At 37.3% G+C, this 14,577-nt stretch overlaps 1 protein-coding gene across 3 annotated transcripts; it reads right to left on the minus strand.

Annotated features, from left to right (window-relative positions):
* Positions 1 to 669: 669 nt before the first annotated feature.
* Positions 670 to 11,403, minus strand: def8 (differentially expressed in FDCP 8 homolog). Of its 3 annotated transcripts, XM_086072341.1 has the most exons (12): positions 11,281 to 11,403; positions 9,939 to 10,061; positions 7,226 to 7,320; positions 6,511 to 6,660; positions 6,221 to 6,362; positions 5,237 to 5,401; positions 3,593 to 3,720; positions 2,724 to 2,837; positions 2,570 to 2,650; positions 2,174 to 2,314; positions 1,749 to 1,858; positions 670 to 1,488 (listed from the first exon to the last, which is right to left on the minus strand). In XM_086072341.1, the coding sequence occupies exons 1-12, from the start codon at positions 11,285 to 11,287 to the stop codon at positions 1,410 to 1,412; spliced, it is 1,335 nt and encodes a 444-aa protein (XP_085928467.1). In that variant the 5' UTR covers positions 11,288 to 11,403; the 3' UTR covers positions 670 to 1,409. The 3 variants fall into 3 exon arrangements, with proteins under 3 accessions (XP_085928467.1, XP_085928468.1, XP_085928469.1); XM_086072342.1 differs by lacking the exons at positions 9,939 to 10,061; positions 11,281 to 11,403 and adding an exon at positions 8,416 to 8,712; XM_086072343.1 differs by lacking the exons at positions 9,939 to 10,061; positions 11,281 to 11,403 and adding an exon at positions 7,402 to 7,488.
* Between the last annotated feature and the right edge of the window lie 3,174 nt (positions 11,404 to 14,577).

Below are 14,577 nucleotides of genomic sequence, written 5' to 3' on the forward strand. Positions count from 1 at the left end.
TTTATTTGATACATCTTGTACTTGTACATAAAATGTGTGAGTAGAAGTGATCTTTTGAATATGTAAACGCTTGGAGATAATTCTACAAATTAACAAGCAAAATAATTGTTGATAATTGTGAGAAATCATTAACATGATTAGTCTTTATACAGCAGGCTATCAATTATACGCCATGCAGTGTCTCCCAACATTTACTGAGCAAGGCACATTAGAAAATGTTCTCGGTGTAACTGCACCATCAAAAAAATTCGTCACAATCTGCCATCTGGTGGCTTCTTGGTGTCAAGGATTTACGTTTAAGTAATTGAGCTTAAACATTAACAGTTTTGTCACCATCTTGTGGCACCAATAGAAAGTTAGAATTACAAAGCACTATATAAGATCAGGTCATTTACCATTTATATATTTTAGGTTTTTTGCACCTGTTTATGTCGCTGGCATAGTCGATTACGATATGTATATATTATTAAACAAATATATTTTTGGGACCAATTATGTGAAATTAGATGAATTCCTGAGGCTCTCTTGGTACACTAATGTTCTGCTGCCACCATGTAGTGGTTGGGAATCAAACCAAGCATACACGAGGGGCTTCCTCTTGTTTTCTCTCCATTGCAGACTTTCTCATTCGCGCAAGAACTTCTCTAGAACGTTGGAAGGGGCAATGACTTTACAGATATCTCCAAATATTTTATTCATGCATCACTCAACATAGTTTTTACAACAGAATACAATTCATTGACACGACTGATGTCCATTGGTTAAACAATAAACAGTGTATCATGCTGAAAAATAACACAGCAAAGAGTCATTATTTTAAAACAAATATTTAAGGTCAACATTTACACATCGTCAAAGGTGTCTTCTGACATCCTTTGGATAAAATGTGCTGTAGGTATATTATGATAAAAAAAAACATTAATACATTGCCAAGTGAATTATGACGTTTGGTCAACAGCTCCTTATAACCTCATATAGGCACATCACGTGCACACGTATTCACATCTACTGGGTTTGATACACTCGGGTACATTTCTCTGGAATTAATTTATGAATTGGACAACAAAATCAAGTATACATACCATATTATAAATAGATTATAATTCAAGTTATACACTGAAGAATGATGAACATACAACCCTGTAACTTTTAACGTAAAAAAATGCATACATTTGCTTCATGTTAAATGGATGGACCAGCACTGGATATATAGCATCTTCATCTTTACATTTCAGTTTTCATTTGTAGCAATCGTTACATTATATATTATTGAGGCTTTTAACTCCTGCATGTAACGTGCAAGATGATAAAGACAATAAAAGGGGGAGACGATAAAATGTTAGTTGCTACTCTACCAGGTATCCTCTTTGTTGACAACCTTTTCCAGAAAAGTCTCATCTCAAGTTCCTTCATGCATCTTCATCCTGTTTACGCTCGGTCATCCGGGTACACCGTGGACACGTTGTTGAGTTGTCATAGTAACAATCCCTAAAGAGAGGAAAAACATGGAACTTTTGACAAATAAAAATGCTGGAAGGGGTTGCGTTGCTCCACCCTGATTGTGTACAAGGCATGATGGAGCATCAGTGAGACTTAAATTGACAAGAGAACGGGTGCAGCTAGAGAAGCGCACAGCTGTGCCCCTTATCTGACTTACGCACATTGGAGAATATGGCAGGTAAATATTTTTCTCAATAAAATTCTTTTTTTTTTTTTCATTCAAAATTGTCTGACCGTTAACGACAAACCTGTGGAAGACAGCTGCGCAGTCATGGCAAACCGAAGTGTGACTGTCAAAAGGAAAGAGGATGTCTCCCTCCTTACACAGCTCACACACAAAGCCTTTGGCCTGGCAACGCTGCATATGTAGAGAACATGAAGAAAGTGTTATCAGACACTTCCGGACTGCTTTCCACATGCATATGCACTCACCAGGCTACTTCTTTAGGTACACTTGCACAATGCTAAATTTCAGGACAACAAATGCATCAAAATTGCTCCAACAGAGTCAATTGAAATTGAGCATTATGAACTTTATAAAGGCAATGGCTCTTGTATTGTTTCTCATTATATTTTCCAGGTGTAAGTAACAATATTGTTGAATAAATAGCTAAATAAAAAAAGATAATACTTTAAGTGAAACGTGTAAATTGTGTTTTTTGTGAACTCTCACGTCGCAGTCCAGCTTGATGTGTTTTGCGAATGTGGTGTGGACTTCTGTGAGGGAGCAGCTGAGTCGCCCACTGGAGATGTCAATCAAATCCTGTAGTGAGTACATGTCATCGTTCTCCACAAAGTGCTGGCGGTCCTGAAGCTGGAACCCAAACACAAAACAAATTCAGCTTAGAGAGACAGCAAGAATATTTCAACGAAGAACGTACATACAGTATTTAGAAACTAGTAAGTGAGGACAATTGGTTGTAAAAGGCTCCATGTTTGAGTAAGATTATTTCCCCACTAGATGGTGCTGCTGCACAGGACATGCCAGACATGCTACTAAGAGGTGGCACTGTAGCTAAATTATGCAGGTCAAAGAAAAAAAAACTTATGTGATATCCAACATGCCGACCTGGAGTAAAAGTCTTGCCTCCATGGCCTCCTTGCAGGTAATGAAATAAGGTTTCATCAGTAGAATATCTTGACGAAGTTTCTGTAAACACAAACACAAAACTGACACTTATTTACAATCCTGTAGGGCTTAAAAGCATTGCCTGCCAACTTACTCTGATCTCAACCAGTTCCTCTACAAAGTTAAAAAGCAGCGGGTTGATTTCTTTCAGCTTCAGCACGGGCCGTGACATCATCAGTGCCAGGTAGCGCAGTGATGATCGACAAACCTGCATGAAGAACAGATTCAAGTGGAAGTCAACCGTAAACATTTATTGACATTATGTTATCTGTGGCCTCACCAGTCTAAATATGACATTCTGATTAATATTACATTTGTGGAAGAGTTATGAAGCAAAATCCAGCTATTTTATCCATCTCAGAGGGCGTATATTTGCCACTTGCTGTCGATTGAAGATGACGTCAATGTTGCACAGAGCTCAGGCAACACCAATCACAGCTCACCTGTTTTCTGAAGCTGAACTGTGATTGGTTGTTACCCGAGATCTGAGCAACACTGATTTCATCAGGAGTCGACAGCAAGTGGCAAAATGGCCGCCACCTGAGATGGATAAAAACAGCTGGATTTTGCTGCTTAACTCATATTACACAAACGCAATATTAACCAAAATACCATATTTAGACCAGTGTGGCTGCATTGAACATATTATTGCAAAAAAAAAAGAAGAATGTTGAGTATGAAAACTACTACACACGATCACATTCAGACTGCCAACACATGTCATGTGACTTTACTCTTACTTTCTGCTGACCCTAGATGCACTCCTCCAAATTGGAAAATGCGTCACATGAGGCTGTGTAATTTATTTAAAATTATAAATCCAAAGTTACAACTGGCTGCAGCACTACAAGAAAAGCTCTAAAGTTTTACTGAACTCCAGATGATTCCTTTATTGGATTTATTTTGCTGCTTTATCTGTAAGTGCTGACCTCACTTTATACTGAAGTATTTGATGGTGGGTACCTTGCGTGGTTCAAACTCCCAGTTGTGGATAACTCGTGCCGGGATGATGGCTGTGTCATTCCAGTGGCACGCGCTGCAGAAATACTGGCCGGTGTAGTCACATTGCCTGGCTTCACTTGGTACGCCCCCTACCAGATGGACATAATGCATTAAACAACATTTCCAAATATGCATATTATAGGCAAAATGTTTCATGAGAATACCAAACTGAATTGAACAAAATACCTTAGTTGTCTTTCAACATCTGAACATTACAACATCTTTACGACTCCTTGACCTATTTGATGGAAGTTTATTTAATTATTTATTTTTTCACATAAAATTTGTATAACAAAAACATGAACATTATTCAAAAATGATTTCCCAATGTGGTCCTGGATCATTATGAGTTAAAAAAAAAAGAAGATATTTTCAATTTGATTAGATCCAGGTTGTTTTCTTCCGTGTCATGGAGTTGATGTCGGTTTCAAGAACACTACTTCCTCTTTTAAATTACTTGGTCATCACCAAACGTTTTTGTTTTGTGAAATAAAATGTGCTAATTAATTTATTATGGCTTTGATCCACGCTTTGGCTGTGTTTTTCTTCAATTAGGACTAAGATTATAATCACGCTGGATAATTTTGTTTACAGTTCCAAACAGCAATTGGTAACTGCAGAACAAATAAAAGCATCTGTGCGGAGGTATCCTAGTATACTAGAGGGGGTCGGTCATTGTGGTGCATAAAGGACATATAGAATTAAAATTAAACATTACAAAATCATATTTTCCAGAATATTATGTGTTTTTATGTGCATACGTCAAGCTCAAATGCATCGCTTCTGTGGTTTAAAAAATGGACCAATAATATGCTTTACTTTAGGTATGCTGATCTTTGATAATGAGCACTGTTGTATTAGCAACAAACATCCTTTTTGTAATAAGAGTTAAAAGGTTTATGAAGATGATTTTCTTTGAAAGAAGAAGCTTTTTTATCAGTCACATTTGCGGTGGAAAAAAGCTTTGAAATGTTTTTTTATGGCCACATTTTCCCTCACAAAAAGACAGCTTTTAAACAGGGGTGTGTAGACTTTTTGTCAAGTCATCCTGTGTAGCGTTTTTGTTTCCGGAAAAGATCATCAGATCTTTTCTCAAGTGAAAGTAATTTCATTCATATTTGTTAATGCTTCTGTCACAAGATGTAATTCTTGTTTCCTCCTGTCTTTTTTGTCAAAAAATATTGCTTCAAATTTGAGCCGTGTGTTGACGAAATTGATTTCAGCCCAGTGCTCTGAATGCCAACGCGAAAGTATTCAAAATGGCGTGTGTAAATGACAGGAACTGATTCTTTTGAGGCCCTTATCTTGTCAATACACGTGCATTTAATCATTATGACCTGTTAAGATTTGATATATTTTTTACTATATTTTGTTGGTCATGATGGTGGTACTTAGAGAAGTAAGTATTTTTTTTAGGTGGAACTTGGTGTAAAAGTTTGAGAACCACTGAATAGATGGTGTGGTTTGGCATGGACAAAACATTCCAGAAATATGAAAAACATCAGTAGAATGTTGTTGCAAGTGACTTGCCATAAAATTTTGTATCAGATGTATGAATTGTTTTTTGAGCTCTGCAGTAGAAGCTCACCGCACATTCATACTCACTCAGTGAAATCGGTGAACGACATTCTGCACAACGGTAGTCTTGGCGGTCCAGTCCGATCTCGGGGCAGATGCTGAGCTCGTACTCAGACTGATGGCTGACCTTTGACCTCACACAAGGCTTAGTGATCAGGTTCATACACTTACTATGGCAGCGGTAATAGCAACCTGAAGAAGACAATGACTGATATGAAATAACTGATACTCCCAAATGGAATCTGAAATGGAAAGTTTGTGTACATGTGATAATCACAATCACTAACCAAAACATTAGGTACACCTTCACAAGCCAAAAAGATCTAAAAAGCCATTTTAGATATATTTTTCGGACTATAAATTGCGCTGGATTATATGTGACATTTTTGGGGGACAAAAGCCAAGACCAAGAGCAGTAGTGCTCGGACTCACACCCAAAATCCCCATTCCATAACCATGTTGTTGGCAACACGTCACACATTAGTTGCTATAATCACCACTACAACGTTTTCCATTTCTTCTAACTTTCTTTTTGGAGTTGGTAAATACTTTAGGAAGGTGCATTAGCACCATCGGCTTTAGCATGTGGCGTCCACATAACTGGCATCTACACGCTAAAGAAGGTGGAGCGACTTATACTGTAAATGTTTTTTTTCTTCGTCATGATGGATTTTTTGACTTATACTCCGAGAAATACAGTAGCTACATGTGCAAGGAAAAACATTGAAAAACATCTCTTGGAAATGCAGGAATCAACATCTGGGAAAATAAGGAATAACTGAGAAAAATTGCAAGTTGCACAAAGTGTCCAAAAATGGCACAGAAAAAAAATTCTGAATCTGCAAATTTATCTGATTTACTGTTTTTTGTTTTTAGAAAATGACTAAGTAGAACACCTCTTCAGTAATTGTCAGCACTGAGTGATAAAATGTGACTTTTTTTTTGTAATGGGTGTACCTAATGTTGTGGTTGTTATATTTAAACACAGTTCTGTGCAGTTGATTGTCTCACCTGTGCAGGTGTACCAAGTCTGGATCAGGCCCCAGATGATGGTACTACATTTGTCACATGTATATTTGACACTCTTGCTCTTTTCCTTGGAGAATCGGTGCTCTAGAACCATTCTCAGATTAGGCTCATCTTCATCAGGATCCTGGAGGAGACACATTGCCAACAATGAAATGGTATTGAATAAACACACACACAAACTGTATATTGCACGTATTGTAGTGTTTGTGTGGTAGATCAATGCACAGCATTGAATAACAATAGCATCGGAGTTTGATATTGAAAGAACTAACCTTAAGCTCCTGCAGTTTGAGTCGAAGATGGATCAGTTTCACCACCGTGTCCTTTTGTCTTTCGGAGTGCTCCGGCAGCTCCAAGATCAGCTTCTTGCACTCCTCAATAGCCAGTTTCAGTTGCTCTATGTCGGAGGCCACAAATGAACCCTGTGGCCAAAGAATACGGGGATTTTTTTATTTAATAAGCCTGTAACGATACACCTATTGAAACTTGCGTCGCCTCTGTAAGAATCGCAACACGTCGTGCCTCAAATCCAGATACAGCCATAATAGCTTGTGGTGCTACCAAACTCTACATAAGAAATATTATCATTTGTAGTTAACTTTAAAAAAAATTAAAACAAGGTAAGCCTTATCCTTATTGGAAGCAGTAATCCTCCTTCAACTGCGTGTCATGTGACTACTTTTCCCGTGCTAGTCATCTGACTGGAGTGCGCAAATAGTGGCTACCACTAATGCTAGTTTGACGATGTTAGGAAAATGAAGCAGAGAAGAGGAAGAAACATGGCAAGTACTTTTAACAATCATGAAACTGAGGCCCAAACGTGCTCGTTTAGGTCAGTAGTAGCGGAGCATTTGGGCTACCATGGGTCAGAAATCGAAAAATAGAATTTAATCTTGACTTTGGTGTATCATCACAGTCCTTGTCACTTAGAAACCAAATTCTTTTGAATAACCTACAATAGTAATAAAAAGAGCACTGCTCACTTACCACAGGTCTTGAGAAGTGGTCCTCAGCTAGACCAAGAGCCATGGTTCTGTCTGAACTTTGGATTCTGGTCCCAGAAAAGAGCTCTTGTCTGGCTTCTGCAAAAGGAGACCAAACAAAATGCTACTTTCGCACACATGATCTGTCACTAAAGTGACTTTGCATGCATTGAGACTTACTTTGTAAAAAATCCTAAAATAAGCAGAAGAATGCGTGACAAACTACCATGCATCATTAAAAGCACTGCTCATCAAATTGGCTGAACTTTGATCTTTCATCTCTTTGTGACTTTTAGAGCAGCATACGCAAGCTGTTACGAAACCGCTTTACAACGTTTCTCTTCAATATCCACTATTTTCTCAAGTTCTCAGACATGTTAAATACTGAAATGGAGATGAGACTAATTGTAGTGGGATAATATATCCTCAAAGTTTAAGAGCAGTTATTCTCAACCGGTGGGTCCGGGCACAAAAGTGGGTCGAGGATTCATTATGAGTAAGTTACACACAGGTAGGAATAAAATCTTGGAAGTCTTTTCGTTCAATATTTTTATGGCCATAAAAAGCTGTTAAAAACAAAAATTGCACAATCCTAAGGTAAATGTAATATTCAGCCAAGAAAAAAAATCTGAGAAAATTAAACATGTTTTTATGGTAATTAGTTCTTCAATGTCCCCAATTATTTAAAATAATAATAATAATAAAATAAAAATGAAATAGCGATGAACATAGTAACCTGAGTGGCAACTATAATTTGATTTACAGTATATATTTTGAATCAGATTTCCATTTTAATTTATGTGTCTTCACCTGCTCCTTATTAAATTAGCGTTGGCAGCTGATTTGCTTGACTCTTGGAAAAATAAAAAATAAAAATAGTTGTACCTTGACTGTTAAATGTGTTTCCTGACCATGCTTGTAACTCAAAACATGCATACAAATCATCTTTTCTCTTTGAAATGAATGGGAAAAACTGAGGTACCTCAATAATAGACGTGACTGCAACTAAAAGAGTTCTGTGTCAATCATTATGCATTATTAGCAGCTACTACCAGTTATGATGGGAAGAGGGGGGGATCAAACAGATTTATAGTTTTACAACCAAATCAATTTTGGCAGGATGTAACATAGCAGGCCTAATAGAACCCTCAGCTGCAACAACACAAATGATAAGTAGTGACAAATAGACGTTACCTGAGTACACCTCTGAGCAAAACATGTCACAAGCAGGCAATGAAGCTGAAAACGATCCGACAGCACAGCCAAACTTTTGGTCAAAATGGTTGCAATTCGCCGACTAATGTCGTTTCAACTTGTTCCTGTTATGAAAGCAATGCTAGCACGGGTTTTTCATTTCCTCTGGCTAATCAAAATGCAGCATCCCTAATAAAAGGATGAATCGCAAATGGGTTATTCACTTTTTATAAACCACCAGATGTTTATCTTCCCGACTTGCCGACTATTATTATAATTAACGAGTGCACAGACTTCTTAGCACAGCGACTAAATAAAGACTGTGGCAGTTTTCTCTCCTGTGGACTTATCGCTGGCTTCATGAAGTCATGTCAGCACTTTTCATCTGTTTCCCCTCTGTGAACTTCCCCTTCCCGTTTAGCAAAAAATAATGTCCGGAGGGTCCAATTAAAATGTAGAATATTTACAGTCCAGAGAAGGGATGGGCATTCAATGTAATTCCCTTGATTAATAAAACTATAACCCACATTATTTTATTTATTCCAAAACAAAATCATGCTGCAATTTTTTTTTAAAAAGTTCCTGGGTTAAATCAAATGCAGACAACTTAAACTGTTAAACTTGTTGATGACATCTTGTTGAATAGTCAACTATCCTCCCCGTTTTCCCAACTGCTCGGAAACTACAGTGGAAATGCTAGGCGCTAAGCTAACTTGCACTACGAGCTACGAGCTTTGGCTGGCTAACTAGCACGGCTAAACTCGGTGCAGAGTTGAACCTCGCCATCATGGCGTCGAATAACTAACACTTCTTACAAATGTCGGATGAAGAGTAGCTACGCACTAATAAGCAAGAGAGAACAGGAGAAGACATGCTAATTTAGCACGTCTACTCCTGTTCTTCTTTGAATACCAACAATGATTATATCTTAGATTTTAATTCAGCCAAGTATAATTGAGCGCTTTATTATTTTTCTGTTGACAGCGGATAAGGTTTAATGATCCATAAAGATTGAGCCTGGAGCAGACCCCCCCCCCCCCACTCTTTCCAAAGGTTAAATTAATTTTGCTATTTTTTGCTTTACTAAAATTATTAATGCTACCATTATTTAAAGATAGCAGTTACACAATTACAACCTAATTTGTTAAGCTTGTTTAAGAACAACTTTTTTAGCATATCCCTAAAACAGAGAGCAATGAAAATAAATGTATATAGTAAATAGGTAACAAAGTAAAACTTAAGCGTTGTATTCACAGTATGTGGTAGCATAGATTTTATACTATTAATAAATAAAAACATGCTGTGCAGTTTCCTCGATCATGATGTTTTTTACCCTACACCTTCCACTTGAATCTTTATTCATGTTAGGCTTCGTTTGTTCAGTCAATGAAGAACTAATTAGTCTTCTTCTTTATTTTTGATTTACTCTGAGGTAGACCAAATAAAAAATGTTAACTGTAACCTTTAAATTAAGTCGTAATCCACACATGTGAACAGTATGTCGGCGATAAATATTACGGTACCCTGCTGTAGGGGCGTCTTTCCCCTTTGTGGACCATCCTCTTCCTCTCCACGGTCAAAGGGATTGAGGCGGGTTTGGCGAAACTGTGCCAGTCTCTCGTCGTACTCCATTTCATTGGCTACATCTAAGTGAGACAGAACACAGTTCAAGTGATTTTGATCCCAACAAAGCCTCAGAAGTCCTCACCAGATAAGTTTCCACGGCAGTGGTGGGCAAACTCGGTCCTCGAGGGTCGGAGTCCTGCAGGTTTGGGATGTTTCCCTTCTCCAATACAGCTGGTATATTATCACTGATAACAATTCTGTTGATTGGAATCAGGTGCGTTGGAAGAATCTGCAGGACTCTGGCCCTCGAGTGCTGATTTTGCCCACCCCTGTTCTATGATAAATAAAGATGATGTGCTTATCCTGACTGGCCACTTGATAAGGTTGATTAGTAGAATGTTGTCAGTTTTGTGTAAGTGATTGTTAATTAATCGCATCTTGAAGCAACTGACCCGCAATGTAGTGTAATACTTCAGTGCAACCAGATGTGGTGCTGCTGATTTTGTATAAACTAGTTCAAGTCCTAAACGATTAATGAATTGAAACAATATTTGACAGATTTATCGATATGAGAGAACAGTTCTAAAATTGAAAAACGCGCAGCTAATCTATGTGATATGTATCAACAACAATCTTGCAAAAGTCTAGTTATGCATAATGATCATGGTCAATACGATATAGTCAATAAGATCTCATCATTTGTGTGTTTGTGTTTATTCTTTCCAGACTGTCACTAGATGAAAATCCAATTGATTACCTTTGGAATGTGCTGCAATGGGAGCGCTGCATCATTGCAAGTTCCTATCACTTCCTTAATGGTGTAAACATTAGAAACAGCTCCCAGTATGATGTAACGCAAATCTATTCTACACCATGAATTACAACCACAATAATAAACATATTGTTATTAATATATCTCTGACAAGCGTCAATCAAAACCGTGCATTATATTGTCAAAGCAGATATTTTCGTATTTGGTCTCATATAATAAAAACAATTATTGCAATTATCAAGATTATCAAGCAACCATCAGGACTAAAATCTGGATGTAGGGAATCATTATTATCCCTCATCAAATGCAATGCACCGGTCGTACATGTGTGCGATTGACTATTTCGAGTCATTTAATATAATTATGGAGTATTATCATAACTCATACATGGCCCATCAACATCATTGCATGTCAACAAGCTAAAGCTACATAGCTAACAGTCATGTTTTCATACTAGACTAGTAGACTGTGAGCTAATTAATTGGGAAGGAATGCTCTAACATCAACTGAGTTAGTCTTGCTCTTACTTGTCATTGAGTCGGCGCCTCTTAATTGTGTTTAATGTTCGACGCGCGTGGTGATAACGGAATAGTTCTGCACCCGTGCCTTGTTTCTCTCTGTCATCAACACATCTGAGGAACTGGTGAAACTTGACATTTAAAAAAGCGTAATTTCCTGTTAACATTTTCAAAATAAAATACGAACGCAGGATTGCAAAAAATAATCATATGACAACGTGAGTTAACAAAGGAATACATTCAATTTTAAATAACTCTAGTCCGATTAAAATTGAATTGACAACCCATTAAGGCCCTATGTTTTCCTTTTTTTTTGCAGTTAAATGCAACGGGTGGTGTTTTATTTTGAAAGTAAATCACTTGTTCCGATTTCTAGCTCTCACCAGAAAAGAAAATCTTGTCCAAAAAAAAAACATCCCTTGTGACCGCCAGGTGTTGACAATGGCGTTTTACTCGTGACATTATATATATATTTTTTTTTTAAAGGAAATAATTTAGTACAGTTCATCCTGATGGGCATGTATTACAAAAATAGTTGTTGTTGTGTGGAACATGGAGTAAATGGGATAAGTGGAAAAAGCAATGTTCAAAATGACTCTGTAGTTTTGACACAAAAAAAACCCTTTAATAAAAAAAGGGTAACCCTTCCACTCTACTCTCCACTACACTGGGATGACTTAGCTTCATTTTCCTCACGAACCAACATTGTCTGTAAATGAATAAATAATGGTTAAAATGGTAAAATGGTAACTATCCAATATGCCAAACAGGTAGTGATGTGACGTACTATAGTAATCAGTCAGTGTACCACTAACGGTATAAATGTGTACTTTTTTCCCCCATTTGAGGCTGTATGAAAGAGTATTGTGTTCTCTCCAAAGAAAAGACTCTCTGTTTCAAGTTGTATGAAAGTTACAAAACACCGTTTTTTGTCTTGAAGCATGTGTCCAACTGCTGACACTATAGAACCATGACTTTTCACCACATATACCACAGACATATAAACATAATTTAAAGACCTTAGTCAAGCACCACATTGCTCCACAGCTTGATCGACCGAATCATGTTTTAATGTGGGAAATAATGCATTAAAACACAGTTGTCTAAGAGATTTTCCCAGCTATGAACGATTAAGGAAAATATGTTCCCTTAATTCTGCATTAGCCACTCAATTTATGTGCTCTGGATGACTGCTGTACTCCTGTTATGCCATACATTTGCCTGTGGTATGACAATATGTTCATTACTATGACTGCACTTCATCATACTAAGAGATATTTCTCATAGAGTGCTTTGAGATTATAGATAGAAGAATCATTTCATCCGTGACCATGCTTGGAACTCAAAACACTCATACCATTTGTTCTCCCCATTGAAAGGAATACAAAATGCAGTATGTCCAATCCGTTCGGACTGTACCAAAATCAGCATATCATATTTGAGAGACGCGTACACAATGACCAACTCATTCACTGCCATCGACGGCTATAGACGTCAAAAATTAATTTGAACTATTTCTATTAGTTTACAAAAAATTCTCTCCATTTTTGTTAACAAAAGTATGAAAACCTAGTATTTTTTTTTGTACATTTAGAACAGATATAAAATGTTTGATTAATCGTGAGTTAACTAGTGCAGTCAAGCGATTAATTACGATTAAAAATTGTAATCGCCTGACGCCCCTAATTTTTAATAATCTTTTCTTTAAAAAAAAAGAAGATTATTATAAAAAAATTAAAGAAAAGATTATTAAAAATTTGGGGCATCAGGTGATTACAAATTTTAATCGTAATGAATTGCATGACTTCACTAGTTAACTAAGCTAATTAATCACACATTTTATATCTGCTCTAAATGTACAACAAAAATAATTCTAGGCTTTCATACTCTTGTTAACAAAAAAGGAAAAAATGTTAAACTAATAGAAATAGTTGAAATTAATTTTTGACATCTATTGCTGTCAATGGCAGTGAATGAGTTAATTGGTAGATTCACCCTTTTTGAACAGTGTAGCTATATGGTCACTCTAACGAATGTCCATACTTTGGATTGCCTTTGTTGGGAACGTCGCCCCTGTCAACATGGCCGCTACCGCTATCCGGATCTCGTTTGTGCTTTATATTTATGACAACAGCAGCCGGTTCTGGACAACAGTTTTGAGTGGACTAGACCTTATTTGTTGCTGTTGAGCGGAATCATTGTACCTGCAAAAGCAAAAGTACCGGTAACAAGCAAAAACACAAACAAACAAAAACAGCATGTTTGTTGAGACTTTAGCATTACATGTGAAACACAAAGAGAGCAAGCACATGTTTAACACTTATGATTGGTCAGTAATTTGTTAAATTAATATATCCACATGGGGACTAATCGCCTTGTGAAAAATTAGGAAATTGTCCAAATTTGGGCATAGACATTCGGAGGTTTCTGCCCAATGCCACAAATGCCTGTGAGTACTGTCAACCTGTGTTGCTCGACTGTTTGAGTTCAAATACTCATTGCTAGCCAGCCTCACAGTTCTGAGGTTCGGGATTTGAATCTCAGGGGGACTCAGGTTCTAAGACTATAAATTGCCATTAGTTGCTTGTCTGAAACAAGCCCTGCAATTGGCTGACGACCAGTTTAGGGTGCACGCTTCCCCAAAGTCAGCTGGGCTCGAGCTCCTCGATTATCCCTAATAAGGACCAGCACTTTTCAAAATGTCATGGATGGAGGTTATGATAGATCCTCAGAGAGTTGAGAAATCAACCAGTCTCAAAATGCTAAATTTGATCTTTAACGCTTGTAGGACAAAGTATTTCTTAATGACTTTACCACACTTTTTCCCCCCCATTCTTTTGCATTGAAATAAGGTTTTGTTTTCTACGTTATTTGTGTACACCCTCGGGGATTGGACCCTGGAGGATGGACACAAATAACAGTTTTGTTTTCTGTAAAGGATACTCCTAACATCCCAAGCTTGAGTGAGTTTATTGTTTGGATAGCTTAACTGTGAATAATTGTCTTAGCTGTGAACAGTGCTGCTTTGTGCAACTAAATGAACAAGGCATTAGTTGCTCCTCATCCGCTAAACATGTTACCCCATTAGGCGGAGTTGTATTTGCCTACTTAGGATATTATCAGTCCATCCATCCATTGTGATGCTCCCAACTGACACAGTGGACAGATAATTCATTGGTTGCAGGATTGACACACTAAGACAAATAATACCACATGCATATAGATCATAACAACAGTAAAGACATGAGTGTTTGATTTATTGGCAGTTGTTATCATTCAATTGCTAATACTAGTTGTTTTTAAGAT

The sequence above is a fragment of the Leptonotus elevatus genome, chromosome 3, assembly GCF_054856555.1.
Source record: "Leptonotus elevatus isolate MCC_2025b chromosome 3, RoL_Lele_1.0, whole genome shotgun sequence".
Classification (NCBI taxonomy): Eukaryota; Metazoa; Chordata; class Actinopteri; order Syngnathiformes; family Syngnathidae; genus Leptonotus; species Leptonotus elevatus.